The 25,921-nt window shown below is 44.1% G+C and overlaps 2 protein-coding genes across 3 annotated transcripts in view; one reads left to right on the top strand and one right to left on the bottom strand.

The window, feature by feature from the left end:
• The window catches only part of sgk3 (serum/glucocorticoid regulated kinase family member 3), a 33,135-nt gene extending 29,813 nt beyond the window's left edge, over positions 1-3,322 (bottom strand). For both annotated transcript variants that reach the window (XM_055928518.1, XM_055928519.1), the window contains exon 1: positions 3,090-3,322. The gene's annotated coding sequence lies outside the window, so the exon portion shown is untranslated. The remainder of the gene's footprint in view (positions 1-3,089) is intronic.
• Positions 3,323-5,926: 2,604 nt separating this feature from the next.
• The window catches only part of LOC129859130 (myb-related protein A-like), a 23,586-nt gene continuing 3,591 nt past the window's right edge, over positions 5,927-25,921 (top strand). Inside the window, exons 1-12 of the mRNA XM_055928517.1 lie at positions 5,927-6,343; positions 11,367-11,466; positions 11,835-11,906; positions 15,367-15,459; positions 18,611-18,831; positions 19,322-19,520; positions 19,614-19,688; positions 20,074-20,184; positions 20,940-21,281; positions 25,017-25,385; positions 25,526-25,665; positions 25,798-25,912. Coding sequence (XP_055784492.1) covers positions 6,321-6,343; positions 11,367-11,466; positions 11,835-11,906; positions 15,367-15,459; positions 18,611-18,831; positions 19,322-19,520; positions 19,614-19,688; positions 20,074-20,184; positions 20,940-21,281; positions 25,017-25,385; positions 25,526-25,665; positions 25,798-25,912 — 1,860 coding nt within the window. The 5' untranslated portion in view covers positions 5,927-6,320. The remainder of the gene's footprint in view (positions 6,344-11,366; positions 11,467-11,834; positions 11,907-15,366; positions 15,460-18,610; positions 18,832-19,321; positions 19,521-19,613; positions 19,689-20,073; positions 20,185-20,939; positions 21,282-25,016; positions 25,386-25,525; positions 25,666-25,797; positions 25,913-25,921) is intronic.

The raw sequence follows: 25,921 nt of genomic DNA, 5'->3' as shown, positions 1-25,921 counted from the left end.
TAACATTCCAGAAATACTTTTGTTCAAAGCTATTACATACTCCTTCATTTGGAATGCAGAACATAAAGTCCTGACCAATCCGCATCCTCAAACCAATATCACAAGAACAATCACATAGACAGTAGACGTTAAGTTCGTGTTCAGGGGTTTTAGGTCACTAAATAAATACATTAAACAGAAAATGTATCATCACATTCACTGCTGATCGCCAGATGTTGCAAGCGTAGTTACAACACTGGGCTTGAATTAACTTGTGCTGACAAGCTCAAATATGTTACTATCAAAAATAGCCCTCTTCCTGGTTTGTTCAAACACACACATTCTTGCCTGTGGAAAATATTTTGAGGATGTTGAACAACCTGAATGGCATTATTATTAGTCTCAGCAGCCCGATGCGTCTTGTCAGCGGTCAGACCTAGAGGTCAGGAAACTCTTGATAAACAGCAGTGAAAGATCAGCCAGGAGAGCCATGTCAGCTGCTGTAGACATTGGGGGACATAGCCTGACTAAACAAGAGTGTCCTCTTTTCTGCTGGTATAAAAGGATGGAAATAAAGTACAAGGACGGCCATGGAAATAGGCATTTGGCTTTACTGAGCTATTTCAATAGTTGTTTTTATGAATAGGCCTATGTGTTGTTTAATTGGTGAGAGATCTATTTGTTATGCAACAGTATGGATTATTTCTAAAGGACCAACTACGCTATTGTTAGCCTGTGGGCTATACATTCACACAGAGACACTCATCTACAATTGACAAACATCCTCCCAGGGAGGAATTGATAATGACAAAGCTTTCTCTAAAAAAAAGGAAGTGTGAGACAGCATCTGGACTAATGCCTAACCAGCAGTCCAGTACAGACGCCTCAAACCTCCACTGTTAATTAACAAACAACACTGGCTGTCCACAGCTGGCTGAGGAACTCTGTACTACTGCTACTACTACACACTCACATAACTTCTCTTAACTCTACTTCTCAGGCTTGGGAAGTATGGCTGTAAACAGCACCATTGAGAACTAACAAAACAGAACTTGATGAGTGAAACTACAGTATTTGGACACTGGAGCATTTAGTCTGCAAATAGGTCTAACATTTGAATTAAGAATGTCTCTGAAAATCTAGAACTGACATTGGTGTATTGAGACTGGTGGATCTACCACACGGCAGTCATTTTAGGGTGTGTTTCCCGCCACCCCCTCATTCATGGTTATGTTGTAGCTTAAAGAAGCTTACTCTTATGGTTGGTTTGTTTCCCATAGACCAGGGACAGATGGCAAACAGGAGATGGACAATTCCAAGGTAACGAAATTAGACTCCGATTTTTTTAAATAAAATGTATGCCAAACATTAAAACATTGATTTCAAAGTTTAACAAACCATACAACTCTGAACATTATATATGTTCTGAATTAAGATTCAACTATGTCTTTATAAAGAATGGGGTGTCAGCTATTGTGTGACACATTGACTTTGAAAACATCTCTTTGGGTTATTAAACTACAGTAAGTGAAGTGGATTTACACCCAGTAACAGAATTGCTGTAATTGAATTTTATCCCTTGGGTCCCTGATCTGTACTACATAGAAATGCATAATTGTAGATATGAATGTCATTCTTTTCATGGTGATGTATCCTAAATAGGTATACAAATGGTAAAAATATGCAATATTATCCTTTGCATATTTGGGTATTATTCTACACACTGGATAATTGTTTTAATGAGCTCTGCCCCCAAACAAGACCAAATTTGGTTGATCCAGACCGGACCAAATCTGAACCAATCATACACGTACGTCTATGTTTCACAATTTTGGACATCAAAGTACAAATACAGTAGAGTACAGTACAGCACAGTAGAGTTCAGTACACTAGAGCACAGTACAGTGTACTCAGCTCTAGTGTGCTCTGCTGTGTACTGAACTATACTCTACCTTTCTTAACTGTACTCTACTGTGCTGTGCTTTAATGTACTGTGAACCCAACTGTGGTTTGTGACCACTATGATTTCCCATTTCAGCCAATTGTATTTCAGAAATTCCGTTAACGATTTTTCGTAAATTCCGTTACCGAAACAAAATGTATATAAGTAAAAAAAAAAAAAAAAATACAACTAATTAATAGGTTTTCCTTTACCTGTTACTTCTGTCAACTTTTATTACCCTCCCTCCTCATGAGGGAGAGAAATTTGAAATTATCTTAGAAATTATCTGGGTTTTTGGTACTGGAATTTCAAGGTACAATGTTTCCTAAACTTGCAGAAGGCATCAAAATGTATCCAAAACTAAACGTACTGTAAGTGTTGATAGTAGTTGGCAGGGTTCTTTACTTCAACATTATTGTGTTTTGATGTATTTATAATACCCTTTAAGACTTTTTTGGTCGATGTTTTCCATCTGTTTGACCAGATATCAAAGCCTTTGCTTATTCCAAATTTGTAGGATGGAAAATGGTAAAAAATAAATAATTATATGCTTAAATAAAAAATTTAAATATAGACTTAACTTTCATTTGACATGCTCCTATGAACTTCACATGCTGGTGCTCATGGGTCCTTTTACATGAAAATGCCCAGATACAATACCCCCAGAGAACACCCTGGTTTTCATGTTACACAATTGCATGGCTCTGCACCTTCGCATTCCTGCTGTAGCCTAACTAGTGGTTACATTGTAGCCTAGAGTTAATCTACGACTGTATAGAAATAAAGTCCCATAACAAGACTATAGTCTCAACATGGAGCACTCATGTGAAATTACAAGTGGAAAAGTACACCGAGATGTCTTCACATTGACTAACTGGCTGTGGAAAGGAAGTTAAAGCAAACATGGGGATGTTCCATGAACAGACAGACATACGGGAAAGAACAGGAGAAAATAGTTTCGTTTCTTAGTTGAACAATTTTTGAGAGAGAGAGAGCTGGACGTTATGTGTATGCTTTAAATTAGACAGCTCTAGCAGAAGAAAAAGTTACGTAATGACAATTTAACAGATGTATGTCTGTATATGGCTCAAAGTTGGAAGGAAACGATAACGGTTGTTGCAAAGATCCTGCACGACAACAGTACAGAAAAGTATACGTATGAATGTACCTTATTTTGTCGGGTTTTTAATCCAACTAACTCCAATGGCGTGTTGCGCTGAAGGCAAAGGAATGTGTCAGTAAAAAATGTAGCAAAATCCGGTGAGTTTGACTCAATTATTTAGGAGGAAAATTCAAAGTCACAGCCTGTACTTTCTACTGCCATTCTGAGCGTCTGTCAAGGGGTAGCTCGAAGCAGGAAACATCAAGACGTTTGTCCTGCAAGTTCCAATGAAATTAGTCACGGGACCACACACATAAAGAGGATGAAAACATTGAGGTGGAAACAGCAGCAAACAGTAACCCCTAGCGGTGGAACGTGGGCAGGGCCACAACCACGTTGTTCCATGTGAAATTAGTACCGCACGTCCTTCTGTGACATGAGATCTACAGCCCACTGTACAGTATGTATGTAGAGCGTCATCTTTAATGTCCATTAAAGGTCTGTGTCTGTTTGGTCATTCACTGTAACTTTTGTTATATTGTATTCGTTTATATTATATTGTATTATATTCAGTTATGTTCTATTCTATTCTATTATTGGATGTCCAAGTCCTATCTAGCAGGTGTCCCTTCCACTCCTGAAACGGTCTCTACACGTTTGAAGGTACTAACATCATGACTGTGACTGGTTGATCTCTCCATGGAGGCTTTGTGATGGGAAGAGAACTGTCCTGCAGGCTGCAGCCGTAGCTTGAGCTCTGCATCAAAGTGCTCAAGGAAAGTGGACGTCTGCCAAGGAACTATACAGGGTCCTGACCTCCTCTTCAGGAAATATTGACTCATCTAACAGATATTTCCTACTACCGGTAATAGTGGATACATATAGCCTACTCATCATCACTTTATGAATGAATGTTCATGATGATAAATATCACACTTCTTTCCATGTAAGTACATTGATACTGGCTGGCTGACACAGGTATTCCCATGGCCATAATAGTGGCCCTTCTATGTAGGCCTATCGGTGGAAATTTATGGAGATTGGGCTCAACCAAAGTAGGCATTTGTATTGTAATAAATGTGTTATGCAAAGAGATCAAGAAATTGGTATATTCGCTAATTATTTTAAACTACACTACCATTCAAAAGTTTGGGGTCACTTAGAAATGTTCTTGTTTTTGAAAGAGAAGTAATTTGTTTTGTCCATTAAAATAACATCAGATTGATCAGAAATACAGTGTAGACATTGTAAATATTGTAAATGACTATTGTAGCTGGAAACGGCAGATAAACATGTTTTTTTTTTATATCTACATAGGCGTACAGAAGCCCATTATCAGCAACCATCACTCCTGTGTTCCAATGGCACATTGTGTTAGCTAATCCAAGTTTATAATTTTAAAAGACTAATTGATCATTAGAAAAATATTTTTAAATTATGTCAGCACAGCTGAAAACTGTTGCTCTGATTAAAGAAGCAATAAAACTGTCCTTTAGACTAGTTGAGTATCTGGAGCATCAGCATTTGTGGGTTCAATTGCAGGCTCAAAATGGGCTGAAGATCTCGAACAACGCCGTGTACTACTCCCGTCACAGAACAGCGCAAACTGTCTCTAACCAGAATAGAAAGAGGAGTGGGAGGCCCCGATGCACAACTGAGCAAGAGGACCAGTACATTAGAGTTGTCCTCTAAGCTGCCAGTTGAGGACTTGTGAGGAATCTGTTTCTCAAACTAGACACTGTAATGTACTTGTCCTCTTGCTCAGTTGTGCATCGGGGCCTCCCACTCCTCTTTCTATTCTGGTTAGAGACAGTTTGCGCTGTTCTGTGAAGGGAGTAGAACACAGCGTTGTTCGAGATCTTCAGTTTCTTGGCAATTTCTCACATGGTATAGCCTTCATTTCTCAGAACAAGAATAAACTGACGAGTTTCAGAAGAAAGGTCTTTATTTCTGGCCATTTTGAGCCTGCAATCGAACCCACAAATTCTGATGCCCCAGATACTCAACTAGTCTAAAGAAGGCCTGTTTTTTTTTGCTACTTTAATCAGCACAACAGTTTTCAGCTGTGCTAACATAATTGCAAAAGGGTTTTCTAATGATCAATTAGTCTTTTAAAATTATAAACTTGGATTAGCTAACACAACGTGCCGTAGGAACACAGGACTGATGTTTGCTGATAATGGGCCTCTGTTTGCCTATGAAGATATTCCAAAAAAAATCTGCCTTTTCCAGCTACAATAGTCATTTACAACATTAACAAGGTCTACACTGTATTTTTGATAAATGTAATGTTATTTTAATGGACAAAAATGTGCTTTTCTTTAAAAAACTAGGACATTTCTAAGTGACCCCAAACGTTTGAACGGTAGTGTAGATCCACAATACAGCACATGTAGGCCTACAGTTGCTCAGATCATGTAATGCATGTCACAAAGTATTTGTACACAAGGGGGCAGCAGGACACCATTTGAAATAGAGGTGTCATTCCACGACTGTTATGCTTCCAGAAGGGCACACTGTCTGCCAGCCTCTGTTAATTATTACTACAGTAGGCCTACTGTTTTGTTCTGCATTGAACATAACTTGAATATTGTTGATATTGTAAAAAAAAATGTTATAAATACTTGTCTTTACCTTCATAACCGTCTAGATTTTTTCAACAGGTTTGTATGATGATTGTAGAATAGACAGATAAAAAAATATATAAAATAATATAGGTTTTTATCGCCACAATACTTTCGTATTAATTGTCACAATGTTCATTTGCGTTCAAAGCTACAGGCCCTTTTGGAGCGCTCCCCTGATTCTAACCAATCAGGTGCGAGGCCGCCTGCGCAGATTCAAACACCCTTCTAGAAGGAGGCTGGGCGCGAGATTCGGCGGGATCGACAAAAATCTGAATGCGAAAATAACAAAATAGAAGTACAGTGGGAGGGAGAACAGTGTGTAGCCTACAAGGCAGGTTAGCTAACTATATATGTTCACATCCTATTCGATCGGATATTGACATTGCATGCATCGCGGTGACATGCAAAATATAAGGAGATGCGTTTTTATTTACGATTGCACACATTTCCTACAACAAGAAAGAGTTTGACATGAAAGTGAACCGCTAGCTAACCAGCGAAAGTGTGGCACTGTATTTTAGGCTACTGTCTGAAAATAAACTGGAAGATGACAGACATTGGATTGTATGGATAACTGTCCATAGAGATCATCTAATTCGCTTTTATATGGATTTTAGACCAACTACAAATAGAGGATTTCTTATTTGAAAAGCTTTGATCAGCTGTCATTATGGCCAACATAACGTCGCGCAGGTAGGTGACACATTGCTGCTAAATCTGCAGTTCATTTGGCTGCGTACTAGCTACATTTGAATGGTTTCAGATATGATACAAAAATGTTGCAACAAAATAGCTACAGTAAAGATGCAATTCATGGTGAAACCCATTGCTCAGGCATGGCATTATATTGAGCCAGATGTCACGTTGATCGTTGACACATCAAGAGCACCTGCTCACGGTCACATAACGTGTTAGTTAGATATTGAAATACAGTAAGTAGGCTACAGCAAATTACAGCCTAGTTAGGATTCTAAAGGTGAATTAAAATAGTTGAATCAATTCCATCAATACTTTATTTAGCTGGATGTTTGTGCAAAATGTATGGTTATAGAACAGTCATAAGAGTGCATGTGGCACTCTTCAGTGAATAACCAAAGCATGTCGCGAGCTTGTGAACCAGCACAGCTGTTCGAGTTGCTTATTTTGTAGTAGACTAGGCTATGACCCTTTTGGTCATGATAACTTTGATAAAACAAATAAAAACCGTTGATTTGAGTTGTTCGGGGGTTATGTAACTGCTTTGGTCTGTATTGTATTTTGTTGCTTAATTCAACACCCATTCATTGCCATCTTTCCCCGAACAGAAAACATGGCTGACAGTCTGTGAGATGTGGTCTTGGCTAAAAGAGATCCACCTTTTGTAAAATTAACGTCAAAAGTTAGATTTTTTGGGCATTTTAGCTAACCCTAGCTCTTTTCCTAACCTTAACCTAATTATCCTAACCGGATACGTTAATTCTCCTAACCTGCTGCATTGCTGCGTTAATTCTCCTAACCTGCTACGAAAAGTCAAATGTGACGTTAATTTGACAAAAGTTGGATCCCTTCTAGCCATTACCGTGAGACGTAGCACGAGTAAGACTATTGAACAGATAGAGCACTTGCTATTTTCATCTAAGGCTACAGAAAAAATATATTAGATGGCCAAGCCCTCTGTTGTTTTAGTATGAACATTATTGTTCAAGGGAAATAAAATAGATGTATTGATTTAGAAAAAAACATAGTCCAACATAGGATTATGATTGTTTTGTTCTACCACATTGTGTGGGTACATGTTTGGAAAATCCCCTATAACAGAGAGTCCCATAAAATGGTAAACAGAGAATGCTACTACTGTAGGCTAGGCATCTAAAAGACATCTATTGTTTTCACAAATCAGATTTAGTTTGTTAATTATATATATATGTGAATACTAATAGGATAGTCAGAGCACTAACATATTAATTTATGGATATATTTTCCCTCTGAGGTAAGGCTAGAATGACACAGCTGTGTGTTATTAGTATTTGTGAGTTTGAGCCTGTGATTTTTATTTATTTTACTAGGCAAGTCAGTTAAGAACAAATTCTTATTTTCAATGACAGTCTAGGAACAGTGGGTTAACTGCCTTGTTCAGGGGCAGAATGACAGATTTCTTAACTTGTCAGCTCAGGGATTTGATCTTGCAACCTTTCAGTTACTAGTCCAACGCTCTAACCACTAGGCTACCTGCCGCCCCGGATGGCTGAATTAACTATTGATTTATAGGCTGATTGGAGTCTGCTACCTGCCCTTAAACACACAAACATGACAATGACGTCATTTCCGTCTGAACAAACAACTCAGTGGCGTGTGTGTATCCCTCCACCCTCTACCCCCCCTAGACCCTATCCCCTCGGTGTGCCCCATCTGGGGGTGATAGGGGAGGGCCAGGGTGGTGGAGGATGGTCCTCTCTACCTCTCACTCTGCTTTACATTTCACATGGAAGTTCAAGTTTGAATTGAAGAAACCTGTGGGAACACAGTCTACAGAGGCCAATATTTCAGTTATATATTTTATTCACATAATAAATGAGGCATTGAAAAAGCATATGAAGAATATGACACGTTTGATTTAGAAAATATATTTTTGTGCCTTTGCCAACATTGTACACAATTACGTAGGTATTACACATAGATTAAGATTACTTTAGTAGTCTATGAAGAAGTTGTTTGAGAGAACGTAAGACTCGAAACAGTACTGGCTCAGGCACCTTGGCCAAGTTCTTATATAAGAAATCATACCAATCCCCCTGAGTCGATTTTGAAACTCCTGTTTAATTCAGCCTGGACCGTTAGGTCTGACCTATTAGTTTAGCCACACCCCAGGCCTGCCTCCTTGCAGCACGCGCCCCATGCGCACCACGCACTCACTCACTCACTCACTCACTCACTCACTCACTCACTCACTCACACACACACACACACACACACACACCTTTATGCCACACACCTAGATACGACAAAGAGTCTGTTTATGTGGGAGCACACACCCTGGGCTCAGACCCACTTCCACCTCTCTCTTTCCTGTACTGAGGGAATTATGTTGAAATTCAATTGGCATGTCCCAGTCACCACTGAAGAAGCCCTTTCATCACAGGCCAGTACTGAAAACCTGTGGGAGGCCTTGTTTTCCTCACCACAGTGTGTGTGTTCAAATGTGTACGTGTTAGAGTGATTGAATGTGTGTGCGTGTGTGTGTGCATCTGCTGTGCTGGTGGCGCATGTGAGTGTGTATTTCAGAGACTAAAACAACAGAGCCATATTTAGGAACTTCATACTTTGACCTTCTTTAGAGAGGGGAGAAAGACTGCTGTAAATCCACCCAACATTTCATCCAAACCAGGAGGATGGCATCAGGCTGAATGTTGTAAAGAAATGCAATGAACAGAGAGGAAATTCCTTATTTTACATGTACGAGATGCATGTTAATCCAACAAAATATATTTACAGCACCAGTCAAAAGTTTGTACACACCCACTCAAGGGTTTTTCTTTATTTGTACTGTTTTCTACATTGTAGAATAATAGTGAAGCCAACATAACTATAAAATAACACACATGGAATCATGTAGTAACCAAAAAAAGTGTTAAACAAATCAAAATATAATTTATATTTAAGATTCTTCAAAGTAGCCACCCTTTGCCTTGATGACAGCTTTGTACACTCTTGACATTCTCTCAACCAGCTTCATGAGGTAGTCACCTGGAATGCATTTCAATTAACAGGTGTGCCTTGTTTAAAGTTCATTTGTGGAATTTCTTTCCTTCTTAATGCGTTTGAGCCAGTCACTTGTGTTGTGACAAGGTAAGGGGGTATACAGAAGATAGCCCAAGTCCATATGGCAAGAAACGCTCAAATAAGCAAAGAAAAACGAGAGTCCATCATTACTTTAAGACATGAAGGTCAGTCAATGCGGAGCATTTCAAGAACTTTGAAAGTTTCTTCAAGTGTAGTTGCAAAAACCATCAAGCGCAATGATGAAACTGGCTCTTATGAGGACCGCCACAGGAAAGGAAGACCCAGAGTTACCTCTGCTGCAGAGGATATGTTCATTAGAGTTACCAGCCTCAGAAATTGCAGCGCAAATAAATGCTTCACAGAGTTCAAGTAACAGACACATCTCAACATCAACTGTTCAGAAGCATTCTGCAGCTGTATGCCATCCCATCTGGTTTGCATTTAGTGGGACTATCATTTGTTTTTCAACAGAACAATGACACAACACCCCTCTAGGGCTCCTTCAAGACTGTTGCAAAAACATTCCAGGTGAAGCTCTTGAGAGAATGCAAAGAGTGTGCAAAGCTGTCATCAAGGCAAAGGGTGGCTACTTTGATGAATCTAAAATATTGTTTGATTTGTTTAACACTTTTGGTTACTAAATGATTCCATATGTGTTATTTTGTAGTTTTGATATCTTTACTATTATTCTACCATGTAGAAAATAGTAAAAAAATAAAGAAAAACCCTTGAATGAGTAGGTGTGTCCAAACGTTTTTCTGGTACTGTATATCTAAACGTTCCCTCCACGTTGTGCTCTTCTGAATGCAGCCCCTGTCCTTCGGTCTCTGGGATTGTATGGGACTGTGGCTGGCCTTGGAATCAGTCAATTGCATGTAGGCCCATATTATGTTACTGTGCTGTGATACTATCTAACTTCAGACTGTTATTTGACAATATCTGGAATGCAATGAGACCAATAGCTCAGTATATCTCTGTTGACAGCTGTGGTGTAGCTTTATCACATAGCTCTGGTTCTGGTGCGTCTCAGCCGTTGGAACAGTGTCAGTGTGAACTTACAGGTTAGGTTTGCTCTGTGATTACTCTGGGTATCCACTGTCCTCTACCCTCCTCCCTGTCTGTTTATTAGATGTTCTACCCCTGGCACAACGTGACGCCATGAAGGAAGTGTTGCCCAGCAACAAGACATTTCTATGGACAGAGCTAAGTGTGCACAACTACTTTCTCTGTGTCCAGTATTACAGCTTTTTGCTGTCTGAGAAGTTACAAGTCTTGATTAAATCTAATAGATTGTGAGTTATAGGTGTTTAAGTTGGCCCTATTTTCTTAAAATCAACACTCGAGGCAAAAAGGGACAGTTGTGTGAAGGTGGATTTGCCCCAAAAAAGGCAGCAGTTGTTTCACTATACCCAATAAGACTAGCTTTTACCCTTTTACCACCTAGGTATAGAGGCAGTCTGCCACAGTCAGGGTTGGCATCATAATGCCTAATCTAGCAGGGAACAAGGGACGGCTAGGCTACTCTAATTATGGTCAGGAATGTTCTGTTTAATATGAGTCTCAACTCTGTTTCCGTCTCTGCACGCCACGCACACGTACTGAGACTGAGACTACTGCCAATCCTGCTTCACCATGAATGACTATGCCTGCTCGATCCATTGACTTCTGATTCAGTTTGAAATTGGACGGTTATTTGTAATTGGCTATCAGTGGGTTGGCGCTGTATGTGACTCATTTGTGGCATGAATGATGTCTTGTTCATGCTTGTGTCTTTTTATGTTTTATTGATGTCACTAGTTCTGAGTCCACCCTGTAATATTGTGTCATGATTATGGCAATGCTCTTGTTTTACTTAAGTGGCTGTGTTGATTAGTGATTGACTATAATGAAATGTGAAAAGAGTAATAAATAAGAGTATCTCTCTCTTTCCTCTACCTCTCCATCTCTCCTTTTTCAGTGAGTCTGAGGATGAAGATCTACACTCCACAGATCCTGAAAGTAAGGACAAGAGCAAAGACAAGAAGATACTGTGCAAAGTCAAATGGTCTCGCGATGAGGTAGGCTAATTCTATAAGAAGCATATGAGTGGGCCAGTTTGGTCAAGTGTGCTAGTTAGTTTATTGCTCTCACTGTTTAACCATTATTTATTGTATCTGTCTTACATTGTTTTAGTGTTCAAATGGATTGAGAATAGCATGTGCGTGAAATTGTTCTGTGGTCCAACAGTCTGTTTGTTTATAAATGTATTGTCTGCAGCAATCTGCTGCTATTCTATTGGATGATATGTAGGAAGCCCTATTGTGTCCCTAAAAAAAGTGTAAAGGGCGTTAACCTTATGGAAGCACTGAGGATGAAGGGAGTGTCTCAGGAAGGTTGGCTCCTGACTGTCTCTCTCTGCCCCCCCCCCCCCCTCTTCTCGCTGCAGGACGAGAGGCTGAAGAAGTCAGTGGAGCAGCATGGAGCAGACTCCTGGAAATTAGTAGCTAATAATTTTCCAGTAAGTAAAACATTTTTTTCTCCTTAATCATTACACACTGTTAAACATGGTTAAACATGGTGTTAAAATACAAAGCTTTCTGTAATAAGCACAGTAACACACTAACAAAAATCAGGTCTATATATTGATGATATGTAATAGTGATGGGGGAAAATGCAGGAAAACTGTAATCTGTTTTACCTAATTTCTACCAACATCACCTGTGCAATTAGAGGTGAAAAAAATATACCTTTACTCCACACACATAGCTCTCTCTCGCCCTCCATTTGGCAAATCTGACCATAACTCTATCCTCCTGATTCCTGGTTACAAGCAAAAACTCCTTAAACAGTAAGTACCTGTGACCCGCTCAATACGGAAGTGGTCTGATGAATCGGGTGTTAAGCTGCAGGACTGTTTCGCTATCACAGATTGGAATATTTTCTGGGATTCATCTGGTGGCATTGAGGAGTTTACCACATCAGTCACCCGTTTCATTAATAAGTGCGTCAACGACGTCGACCCTACAGTGACTGTACGCGCATATCCCAACCAGAAGCCATGGATTACAGGCAACATCCGCACTGAGCTAAAGGCTATAGCTACCGCTTTGATTGAGCGGGGCACTAACCTGGCCGTTTATAAGAAATCCCGCTACGGCCTCCGATGAACCATCAAACAGGCAGAGCGTCACTACAGGACTAAGATCGAATTCTACTACACCAGCTCTGAAGCTCGTCGGATGTGGCAGGGCTTGCAAACTATCATGGATAACAAAGGGAAACTCAGCCGCAAGCTGCCCAGTGACACAAGCCTACCCGACGAGCTAAATGCCTTCTATGCTCACTTCAAGGCAAGGAGCACTGAAACATGCATGAGAGCACCAGCTGTTCCGGACGGCTGTGTGACCATGCTCTCCGTGGCCGATGTGAGTAAGACCTTTAAACAGGTTAACATTCACAAGCACACAGGGCAAGATGGATTACCAGGACGCGTACTCAGAGCATGTGCAGACCAGCTGGCAAGTGTCTTCACTGACATTTTCAACCTCTCCCTGATCCAGTCTGTAGTACCTACATGTTTCAAGCAGACCACCATAGTCCCTGTCTAAATGACTATTTCCCCTTAGCACTCACATCTATAGCCATGAAATGCTTTGAAAGGCTGGTCATGGCGTACATCAACACCATCATCCCAGACACCCTGGATGACGCAATATCTATTTCACCCCATACTGCACTTTCACACCTGGACAAAAGGAACACCTATGTGAGAATGCTGTTCATTGTCTACAGCTCAGCGTTCAACACCATAGTGCCCTCCAAGCTGATCACTAAGCTAAGGACCCTAGGACTGAACGCCTCCCTCTGCAACTGGATCCTGAACTTCCTGATGTGCCGCCACCAAGTGGTGAGGGTAGGCAACAACACATCCTCCACGCTGACCCTTAACACGGGGGCCCTTTAGGGGTACATGCTTAGTCCCCTCCTGTACTTCCTGTTCACCCACGACTGTGTGGCCGCGCACGACTCCAACACCATCATAAGTTTGCTGACAAAACTACGGTGGTAGGCCTGATCACTTACGACGAGCAAGACAAAGGAGCTGATCGTGGACTACAAGAAACGAAGGGCCGAGCACGCCCCCATTCACATCGACGGGGCTGTAGTGGACCAGGTCCACATCACTAAGGACCTATCATGGTCCAAACACACCAACACAGTCGTGAAGAAGACACGACAACGCCTCTTTCCTCTCAGGAGGCTGAAAAGATTTGGCATGGGCCCTCAGAATGTTCTACAGCTGCACCATTGAGAGCATCTTGACTGGCTGCATCACCGCTTGCTATGGAAACTTACTGGCATCCGATCACAAGGCGCTACAGAGGGTAGTGTGTACGGCCCAGTACATCACTTGGGCTGAGCTCCCTGCCATCCAGAACCTCTATACCAGGCAGTGTCAGAGGAAGGCCCTAAAAATTGTCAAAGACTCCAAGCACCCAAGTCATAGACTGTTTTCTCTGCTACCGCACAGTAAGTGGTACCGATGCAAAGACTGCTAAATAGTTCGTTAAATAGTTAACCAAATAGCTAGCCGGACTATCTGCATGGACCTTTTGCGCAAACATCACATATGCTGCTGCCACTGTTTAACCATCTGTCACTTTATTCCTAGTATATGTACATATCTACCTCAATTTCCTCATACCCCTGCACATTGACTCAGTACTGGTACCTCTTGTATATAGCCAAGTTATCATTACTCATTATGTATCTATTATAACTTTTATTATTACGTGTTTTACTTTTCTACTATTTCTCTATTTTCTTTCTCTCTGCATTGTTGGGAGGGGCCCGCAATTAAGCATTTCACTGTTAGTCCACACCTGTTGTTTTACGAAGCTTGTGATGAATAACATTTTATTTTATTATCTGGATAAGAAAAGTGATATGACAAGTGACACTCACAGGTGTTGTGTGAGGTGGGGTTATTAGTGGTACTCCCAGGTGTTGTGTGAGGTGGGGTTATTAGTGGTACTCACAGGTGTTGTGTGAGGTGGGGTTATTAGTGACACTCACAGGTGTTGTGTGAGGTGGGGTTATTAGTGGTATTCCCAGGTGTTGTGTGAGGTGGGGTTATTAGTGGTACTCACAGGTGTTGTGTGAGGTGGGGTTATTAGTGGTACTCACAGGTGTTGTGTGAGGTGGGGTTATTAGTGGTACTCACAGGTGTTGTGTGAGGTGGGGTTATTTGTAGTACTCACAGGTGTTGTGTGAGGTGGGGTTATTAGTGGTACTCACAGGTGTTGTGTGAGGTGGGGTTATTAGTGGTACTCCCAGGTGTTGTGTGAGGTGGGGTTATTAGTGGTACTCACAGGTGTTGTGTGAGGTGGGGTTATTAGTGGTACTCACAGGTGTTGTGTGAGGTGGGGTTATTAGTGGTACTCACAGGTGTTGTGTGAGGTGGGGTTATTAGTGGTACTCCCAGGTGTTGTGTGAGGTGGGGTTATTAGTGGTACTCACAGGTGTTGTGTGAGGTGGGGTTATTAGTGGTACTCACAGGTGTTGTGTGAGGTGGGGTTATTAGTGGTACTCACAGGTGTTGTGTGAGGTGGGGTTATTAGTGGTACTCCCAGGTGTTGTGTGAGGTGGGGTTATTAGTGGTACTCACAGGTGTTGTGTGAGGTGGGGTTATTAGTGGTACTCACAGGTGTTGTGTGAGGTGGGGTTATTAGTGGTACGCACAGGTGTTGTGTGAGGTGGGGTTATTTGTAGTACTCACAGGTGTTGTGTGAGGTGGGGTTATTTGTAGTACTCACAGGTGTTGTGTGAGGTGGGGTTATTTGTAGTACTCACAGGTATTGTGTGAGGTGGGGTTATTAGCAAGTGTGTGTACGTGAATATGATAACTCAGGGGGGGACAGCTGCAGGTGGGTTTGTGTGTTAATGAGGTGTTGTGCTCTGCGTTGTGTCTGTCACAGGGGAGGACAGATGGCCAGTGTCAGCACCGCTGGCAGAAGGTGCTCAACCCAGAGCTGGTGAAAGGACCCTGGACAAAAGAGGAGGATCAGAAGGTAAGTGGAGATGGGAGTTACCCCAACCTGGGATGGGGGGGGGGCTGGAAAAAGAAGTAGATTAAGAGCTAGAGAGAACATGTATTGTTCTGAATTTTATTGGAGCGGCTCGTTGATAACACAATACAAACAAGCTGCAGGATGAACATCACAGACCTTTATTTGGTTGTAACTTGAAACATTGAAAGAAACATATAGTACACACGTTCCTCTCCCACTCTCTATCCCTGTGTGTAGCCCATAGGCCCTGCAGTAGTTTTCATTGGCTGTGCATACGACTCACTACCTCATGCTTTAGAACAACCAAAGCTCTCCAAGTTTCCCTGGTCCTGAGCCCCTCCTCAGCCAGGCTTTAGGGTCATATCTCTCATAGTTGGAAGGTGAACAATACATTCCTTAAATAGAACTACATGATGCCTCGCCTACTGGAATGTCAAGATTGATATTTTGTTCCTCCAACATCTAGGCCTCACATCACAACACGCCAGTGATAATATTGTTCTGGCTTGCCCTTAGTGACATGCTAGAAGTAAGATATTCAGGAAGCTAATAGCACTGGGTAGTGTGGGCCTGCTAAGAGATGACAAAACATGTTTGGCTCCATGACAGAAGTGTTGTGGCAACTAGTTCTACTTCTTCAGCTGCATTCTTGACATTGTCTAGTGTTGCCAATGATGATGTGGCACCTCTGTTTGTGCGGTAATGGCATATATCCCTCCAGTAATAGATACTATACAGTATGCCAGGGGTCGGGAACAGGCGGCGTGATTCCCTCCAGTAATAGATACTATACAGTATGCCAGGGGTCGGGAACAGGCGGCGTGATTCCCTCCAGTAATAGATACTATACAGTATGGCAGGGGTCGGGAACAGGCGGCGTGATTCCCTCCAGTAATAGATACTATACAGTATGGCAGGGGTCGGGAACAGGCGGCGTGATTCCCTCCAGTAATAGATACTATACAGTATGGCAGGGGTCGGGAACAGGCGGCGTGATTCCCTCCAGTAATAGATACTATACAGTATGCCAGGGGTCGGGAACCGGCGGCGTGATTCCCTCCAGTAATATATACTATACAGTATGCCAGGGGTCGGGAACAGGCGGCGTGATTCCCTCCAGTAATAGATACTATACAGTATGCCAGGGGTCGGGAACAGGCGGCGTGATTCCCTCCAGTAATATATACTATACAGTATGCCAGGGGTCGGGAACCGGCGGCGTGATTCCCTCCAGTAATATATACTATACAGTATGCCAGGGGTCGGGAACAGGCGGCGTGATTCCCTCCAGTAATAGATACTATACAGTATGCCAGGGGTCGGGAACCGGCGGCGTGATTCCCTCCAGTAATATATACTATACAGTATGCCAGGGGTCGGGAACAGGCGGCGTGATTCCCTCCAGTAATATATACTATACAGTATGCCAGGGGTCGGGAACAGGCGGCGTGATTCCCTCCAGTAATAGATACTATACAGTATGCCAGGGGTCGGGAACAGGCGGCGTGATTCCCTCCAGTAATAGATACTATACAGTATGCCAGGGGTCGGGAACCGGCGGCGTGATTCCCTCCAGTAATAGATACTATACAGTATGCCAGGGGTCGGGAACCGGCTGCGTGATTCCCTCCAGTAATAGATACTATACAGTATGCCAGGGGTCGGGAACAGGCGGCGTGAGTCCCTCCAGTAATATATACTATACAGTATGGCAGGGGTCGGGAACAGGCGGCGTGATTCCCTCCAGTAATATATACTATACAGTATGCCAGGGGTCGGGAACAGGCGGCGTGAATCCCTCCAGTAATAGATACTATACAGTATGCCAGGGGTCGGGAACAGGCGGCGTGATTCCCTCCAGTAATATATACTATACAGTATGCCAGGGGTCGGGAACAGGTGGCGTGATTCCCTCCAGTAATATATACTATACAGTATGCCAGGGGTCGGGAACAGGCGGCGTGATTCCCTCCAGTAATAGATACTATACAGTATGCCAGGGGTCGGGAACCGGCGGCGTGATTCCCTCCAGTAATATATACTATACAGTATGCCAGGGGTCGGGAACAGGCGGCGTGATTCCCTCCAGTAATATATACTATACAGTATGCCAGGGGTCGGGAACAGGCGGCGTGATTCCCTCCAGTAATAGATACTATACAGTATGCCAGGGGTCGGGAACAGGCGGCGTGATTCCCTCCAGTAATAGATACTATACAGTATGCCAGGGGTCGGGAACCGGCGGCGTGATTCCCTCCAGTAATAGATACTATACAGTATGCCAGGGGTCGGGAACAGGCGGCGTGATTCCCTCCAGTAATAGATACTATACAGTATGGCAGGGTTCGGGAACAGGCGGAGTGATTCCCTCCAGTAATATATACTATACAGTATGCCAGGGGTCGGGAACAGGCGGCGTGATTCCCTCCAGTAATATATACTATACAGTATGCCAGGGGTCGGGAACCGGCGGCGTGATTCCCTCCAGTAATAGATACTATACAGTATGGCAGGGTTCGGGAACAGGCGGCGTGATTCCCTCCAGTAATAGATACTATACAGTATGGCAGGGTTCGGGAACAGGCGGCGTGATTCCCTCCAGTAATAGATACTATACAGTATGGCAGGGTTCGGGAACCGGCGGCGTGATTCCCTCCAGTAATAGATACTATACAGTATGGCAGGGGTCGGGAACAGGCGGAGTGATTCCCTCCAGTAATAGATACTATACAGTATGCCAGGGGTCGGGAACAGGCGGCGTGATTCCCTCCAGTAATAGATACTATACAGTATGCTAGGGGTCGGGAACAGGCGGCGTGATTCCCTCCAGTAATTTATACTATACAGTATGCCAGGGGTCGGGAACAGGCGGCGTGAATCCCCCACACCTCCCTGTATGTTCCCAAGTATTCCCACAAATAAAAAAAGAGACGTGATCATGTCTCAATGTTATTAATGTATGAAATTATTGTTATTTTCAAATACAATCACTTTTTGGGCTTTGTTGTGGTCAATTTGCAGTGTACAAATTATTCTAAATATGTTGTCCTGTGGCTGAATCTAGTTGCCTACCCCTGCAGTATGCATATTTTTTAAGTCCAGAGGATTGCATTGTAAGAAGTCCCTGTCTTCTTTACTCCTGTGTGTATAGGTGATTGACCTGGTTCATAAATATGGCCCCAAGCGCTGGTCGGTGATTGCTAAGCACCTGCAAGGGCGGATCGGGAAGCAGTGCCGTGAGCGCTGGCACAACCATCTGAACCCTGAGGTGAAGAAGTCCTCCTGGACCCAGGAAGAGGACAGCATCATCTACCAGGCCCACAAACGCCTGGGCAACCGCTGGGCCGAGATCTCCAAGCTGCTGCCTGGAAGGTAACAGAATGATATACCGTACATCTCTTTGCCTGAGTTAGTGGGTGGTTACATCTCAATAGAGTAAAAGTGGGTGGTTGCATCTCAATAGAGTAAAAGTGGGTGGTTACATCTCAATAGAGTAAAAGTGGGTGGTTACATCTCAATAGAGTAAAAGTGGGTGGTTACATCTCTAGAGTAAAAGTGGGTGGTTACATCTCAATAGAGTAAAAGTGGGTGGTTACATCTCAATAGAGTAAAAGTGGGTAGTTACATCTCAATATAGTAAAAGTGGGTGGTTACATCTCAATAGAGTACAAGTGGGTGGTTGCATCTCAATAGAGTAAAAGTGGCTTCCCTTCTTCTCCTGGTCAGCTTTCCTTCATATTTCCTACACCTACAGTATAGTAGTATCTGGTCCCATAACCAAAGGTGTAAGGCTAAGGGCAAAAGCGTAGGTTTTGTTAGGTTTTTGGACAGATCTAAAGTATTTGAACAACCTCCCTTATAGGACGGACAACTCCATCAAGAATCACTGGAACTCCACCATGAGGAGGAAAGTGGAGCACGAGGGGTACCTCCAGGACGGCTGCAGGGGATTCAGCTCAGAGCACGGGGGGTTGAAGCGACGCCACCACAGACCCTGTGTCCCCCAACCAGACACCCCCCATGGTGGGCACAGCCCTCTAGGCATGGCTGGACCAACTCAGGTGAGAGGCCTCTCAGACACTGTTCCGTTTCATTCAAACAAGGTTTATTGGCATATTGAGAGGATCAGTGTTTAATGTTCCTGTGTGTTGTAGCTTGGGGGTTACCTCTATAGCCCTCACTGTGGCCAGCTGATGGACAGCCTCCCAGACTCCTCCAGCTACTTATCGGTGAGTGACCTGTCCTTTACAGCTGGCCAAGAGTCCGATACGTTGTTTGACTCAAAAGCTCAAGGTTTGGACGGAAGCACGGAGCTAATCAGTAGAAGTGTCTTCCAATCCTGTCCACTTTACCATCCCTTTTTTATACCTTTCCACCGTACTAACTTCACTTTGTATGAATCACTCTCTGAATCAAACAACTAAATTACCTGCCTCAATTCCTGTTTCTTCTCTGTGTCTTTAACAAATGTGTGGTTTGGTGTTAATCAGAGTAAGCCTGAGTCTGATATGAGTCATTTGTGAGTAAATTTGTTCTCTCCTTCCTTCTTTCCCTGCCTACCTTTTCTTCACTCCCTCCGTCCACTCCTCTCCTTCCCGTGTGTGTTTACTCCAGCCGTCCTGCCATGACGATCCAGACAAAGAGCAGAGAATTAAGGAGCTTGAGCTGCTGCTTATGTCAGCAGAGACCGAGGTCCGGAGACAGGCCCAGTGCCGAGGCCCATGTGTAAGACACACTCTCAGTGTGTATGTGTGTGATGATGTAGCCTAGTCCACTTGAGCTCGTAGTTATGCTGTAGTGATGTCATAGTAGCCTACCCATCTCACCCCTCTCCCCACACTCCCGTTACGCTTCGTAGTTCTACCCCTCCCATCCCCATTTTCAGTGCTTCCTGCCATCTCGCCATGCGGCCGCCACCATTAACCTCCTCTCACTCCCTCCAGCCTCCTTCCCTCCAGCCTCCTCCAGCCTCCTATCTGCACGGTGTCACTTCAGCCAGCGGTTTGGAACCAAACATGTGTTTCCCCCTTTTTCTTCTTCTTTTTTAAACCTTTTCCCTTCTTTCACCACACCACTGTGGCTTCCATAGCAGAATCCCCCACTCGTTGTCTTTCTTCATTCATCTATTCACTCCATCCATTTATCTCATTTTAACCTGCGTTACAGAACAAACTATTATGATGATGTCAGTGGTTCAGATTTTAAATGATAAATATCTTGGTGTGTTACAACACATGCCTACCACTGACTTCTCAATGAGGTTCAATGACGTTTTAGACTGAGGGAACAAGTTTGGGTGTTGGGAGACTTTTGGGTATGAATTTCGTTACATTGCCTTGTCGTCTAAACTTGATTGAACTTCCTTGAAACGTCATAACTTCATTCATTGGGAGTTTTCCGAACCCAGTCAGCCTTACTGACCTAGTTGGTGTCCAACCCCACCATCAGCAGCACCCTAACCCCAGTCTCTTCTCTCTCAGAGTGTGGAGCGTTACTCCAGCTGGGCAGACAGTGTGTCAGATGACACCATGACCACCAGCAGCAGCAGTCTGGAGGATCAGGCTGAGGGAGGCTGGAGGCTGGCAGAGGAGGGCCAAGGTCCACCAGTGGAGCAGGCTGAGGGGGGCTGGAGGGGGGCAGAAGAAGGCCAAGGGCCACCGGTGGAGCTGGCTGGGGGGGGCTGGAGGGGGGCAGAGGAGGGCCAGCACCAGGTCCAGCACCATGTCTCCCCCAGTAAGTTCCTGGCTGTGGAGGCTAGTTCTGTGCTCTCCACCCTGCAGACCATCCCCGAGTTCGCAGAGACCATGGAGCTCATCGACTCGGTGAGTGTGTGTAGATCAGACACGGAGCCAGGATAAGGTGACTAGGGGGGCAGATCAGAGCCAGGATAAGATGACTAGGGGGGCAGATCAGAGCCAGGATAAGGTGACTAGGGGGGCAGATTAGACCCAGAGCCAGGATAAGGTGACTAAGGGGGTAGATCAGACCCAGAGCCAGGATAAAGTGACTAGGGGGGCAGATCAGAGCCAGGATAAGATGACTAGGGGGGCAGATCAGAGCCAGGATAAGATGACTAGGGGGGCAGATCAGAGCCAGGATAAGATGACTAGGGGGGCAGATTAGACCCAGAGCCAGGATAAGGTGACTAGGGGGGCAGATTAGACCCAGAGCCAGGATAAGGTGACTAGGGGGGCAGATCAGACCCAGAGCCAGGATAAGGTGACTAGGGGGGCAGATCAGACCCAGAGCCAGGATAAGGTGACTAGGGGGGCAGATCAGACCTAGAGCCAGGATAAGATGACTAGGGGGGCAGATCAGACCCAGAGCCAGGATAAGGTGACTAGGGGGGCAGATCAGACCCAGAGCCAGGATAAGGTGACTAGGGGGGCAGATCAGACCCAGAGCCAGGATAAGGTGACTAGGGGGGCAGATCAGACCCAGAGCCAGGATAAGGTGACTAGGGGGGCAGATCAGACCCAGAGCCAGGATAAGGTGACTAGGGGGGCAGATCAGACCTAGAGCCAGGATAAGATGACTAGGGGGGCAGATCAGACCCAGAGCCAGGATAAGGTGACTAGGGGGGCAGATCAGACCTAGAGCCAGGATAAGATGACTAGGGGGGCAGATCAGACCCAGAGCCAGGATAAGGTGACTAGGGGGGCAGATCAGACCCAGAGCCAGGATAAGGTGACTAGGGGGGCAGATCAGACCCAGAGCCAGGATAAGGTGACTAGGGGGGCAGATCAGACCCAGAGCCAGGATAAGGTGACTAGGGGGGCAGATCAGACCCAGAGCCAGGATAAGGTGACTAGGGGGGCAGATCAGACCCAGAGCCAGGATAAGGTGACTAGGGGGGCATTTGAAATCGGTGAGGGGGCACAATTTTGGCAGGTTATTGCATTGGAATTATATTGAATTCTGCTTATATCACAATAAACAAAGTGCCGAAACTCAAATGCCGAAACTCCGAGACCCTTGATTGAGTGCTTTTGAGGTGACAGGTTGGCACAAAATTTGTATCTCCGCTTCCCTGTATCAGTACAATGGACAGCTCCGTTTTGGTAATGAATATAGGCTACAAGATAGGGTAACTCACCTATTACACACTATGTGAATGCAGCCGTACACACAGCTGTCTTACCAAAATAATGCAAACTAAATGCTGAAAGGAGTAACCTAGTTTTTCATGCATGCAAAACAAAAATACTGAAAAGCAGTTTAGCTTAGAGTATGGACACAACTGCAAATGAGAACGAATGAATGTGAACAGAACAGAACAGCGATAACAAGTAGTAGGCCTAGTCAACAAAATATCAGATGGATAAAAGCATGACACAATCTATATTTAGGCTAGTTACATTTGGACTTTTTTACCTTTATTTTTTACCTTTATTTAACCAGGAAGGGCTCATTGAGATTTGAAATATTTTTTTCAAGAGCGTGCTGGCCCTGATAGGCAGCACCGAGTCATTACACAATTACAGACAGACAACCTGAACACTACAAGTCATCTAGTTAAACCATAGAAGTCACAGGAGTATAACGAAATCATAAAACAGAAAATTAAAAACATTGACAGGTCAAGGAATCAGCTCAAAATCCTTCATCAATGATTTAAAAACACCAATCGGGACAAGTTATTCCAGTTGAAAACTATTTTGTAAGGCGTTCCAAACGGATGGCGCAAAGTACATAAAAGCCCTTTTACCAAATTCAGTTCAGACATTTGGAATAGTTTAGCAGGATAAAGTCTTGTGAACAAAGAGAGTACTCACCACATTTCTAAGGAATAAAAATGGCTTTGTAAATAAAAGTATATGAGCCTACGAGTGACTGGAGAAGGCCAGCCAACCCTGGTATATAAAGTGCAGTGGTGCGTAAGGGTTTTGTAGTTTAAAATAAATCTTAACGCTCCTTGGTAAAGGGTGTCGATTGATCTCAAACACTGAGCGGAAGCATTCATATATAAAATGTATGTAAACAAACAGTAAAGATTAACAGTAAACAAGCACAGTGAAGGCAAATGGAGATCCAAATAACCAAAACGCAGCCTCCAGCCTCCAGCCTCCAGCCTCCAGCCTCCTACAGTGAGATGCAGCCATGCACACGTGTCTCGACAAATAAATGAACCAATAGGCCCACTTCAAACGTGGAAAATCATGGCGCTCATGAGTTCAGCAACACGTTGTGATATGGCACAATACACTTCTGTGGATCAAATTCCACCCACGTAAGCAATGCCAGCCTACCATAAACATGTTTCCAATACAGTACAGTTCCTTTTACAACCACAAAAAACAATAGGCTACCAAGAAAACCAATAGGCTACCATGAAAACCAATAGGCTACCAAGAAAACCAATAGGCTACCATGAAAACCAATAGGCTACCATGAAAAACAATAGGCTACCATGAAAAACAATAGGCTACCATGAAAACCAATAGGCTACCATGAAAACCAATAGGCTACCATGAAAACCAATAGGCTACCATGAAAACCAATAGGCTACCATGAAAACCAATAGGCTACCATGAAAACCAATAGGCTGCCAAGAAAACCAATAGGCTACCATGAAAACCAATAGGCTACCATGAAAACCAATAGGCTACCATGAAAACCAATAGGCTACCATGAAAACCAATAGGCTACCATGAAAACCAATAGGCTACCATGAAAACCAATAGGCTGTCAAGAAAACCAATAGGCTGTCAAGAAAACCAATAGGCTACCAAGAAAACCATCATAGAATGTATCCTATCTATCTCATTTGGTTTCTTGCATTGGAATTATATTGAATTCTGCAGAAAACTAGTATTCCAGCCATTCTTCCTATGCTATTAAATTAACGTTTTTGGACAGAAAACCTGCAGCTAGGGTAGGATTCTAGGCTAACCTGGGCTGGCTCCTCTGTTCCAAGATCATCAGGAACAGTTGGAGGTTTAGGGGGCTGTGGAGCCATTATCCTGGCGGCACTTATAGAAGGCTGGGTAGGCTTTGCACTCAGCAGCATCATCGCTGCTGGGCTTGGCAGCGGCCTCGTGGTTTGATGCTGCTGCTCATCGTTCTCCTTCTTCTATAGCTTTGTCTGGGTACTTTGGCGAAGCCAATTTCTGATATCCTTTGGGGCAGTTGCAGACTAGCTGGTTCGAGCTAGCTAAATAGGCTAAGGCTAATAACACTAACAGTTTTTACAGCTAGCTAAGGAGCTAACTAAACTCTGTAGTGGTGGGGCGTGAGGCAGAGTTGAGTGAAGCAGCTTCAACGGTAAACCTGAAGGAGTTAAACCTAACCTTCCCAGTGGCTTTCCATAGCCCCCCTATACACACCGCAGCGATCTGTCCATTGTGCTGACACAGCGCAGAGGAGATACAGATTTTTCACCAACCTGTCACTCAATAATTTTTATATAGAGACATAAAACTAAAACTGAGATGGCACAAGTTTCAACTGACGGGGCTAAGCCCTCTTTTCCCCCCTTGTGGAGCAGGGCCCGGTGTAGATGTGTGTGTTTATATATACCAGACCCAGAGCATGAATGTATTGAAAATCCATTGTAGATGTGTCTGGCTCTACAGGACCCTATGGCGTGGAGCGAGGCGGCCAGCTTCGACGTGTCTGAGGTGACGACGCCCCTGAAACAAATACAGGGGAGCTACGTACCCCAGGGGAGGACCACAGAGGGGATGAGGTATACCATTGACCCCTCCAACGACATCTCAACCAAGCACTGTGCCCCCATGGGTCAGCGGAAAGTCCACACCCCGAGCCACGTGCCCAGACCAGGCCTGCTATCCCTGGGGAGGAGGAAGAGGACAGCGAGGGGGGACCAGTCCCCTGATAGGAGCCGTGCGTCCTTCTTAGAGTCACCCAGCATCAACTCGCCCAAGAACACCCCCACGAAAGCACTGCCTTTCACCCTCTCCCAGGCAAGCCAGATGCTAGAAATGTGCTCAAGCTAGGGCATGATGGTGCAATGCATCTGGCTCTGGCAGTATAGCTTCTCTTTATAGTCCCCCTTTCTTGTCCATCTCCCATCTCTAACTGTTGTGATCATGTCTTCCTCCAGTTCTTCAACACATCAGGAGGAGAGCATCTGAGCCTGGACAACCCTTCTCTGACCTCCACCCCAGTCTGTGGCCAGAACTATCTCCTCAACACACCCTTCCAGAAAGAGACCACGCCCAAACACCAGAAAGAGAATATGGGGTAAGCGAGTTACAGGTTCCTCCATATTTTCACATTTGATTCATTGGCTTAATTACATGTGTGTGTTTGATGTATTGATCTCATCATCATTACAACAGGTGTTGTAAGACTATCTCTCTTTGTCTCACTCAGTTTCAGGACCCCTAAGATTCATAAGACCATAATGGTTCCGACTCCCAGAACTCCTACTCCATTTAAGAACGCCCTGGCCGCCCAGGAGAAGATGCATGGGCCGCTAAAGATGGTGGTAAGTGTG

Source organism: Salvelinus fontinalis, chromosome 7 (assembly GCF_029448725.1).
Source record: "Salvelinus fontinalis isolate EN_2023a chromosome 7, ASM2944872v1, whole genome shotgun sequence".
Lineage (NCBI taxonomy): Eukaryota > Metazoa > Chordata > Actinopteri > Salmoniformes > Salmonidae > Salvelinus > Salvelinus fontinalis.
Note: the sequence above shows the minus strand (reverse complement) of the source record. Positions and strands in the feature narration are given on the sequence as shown.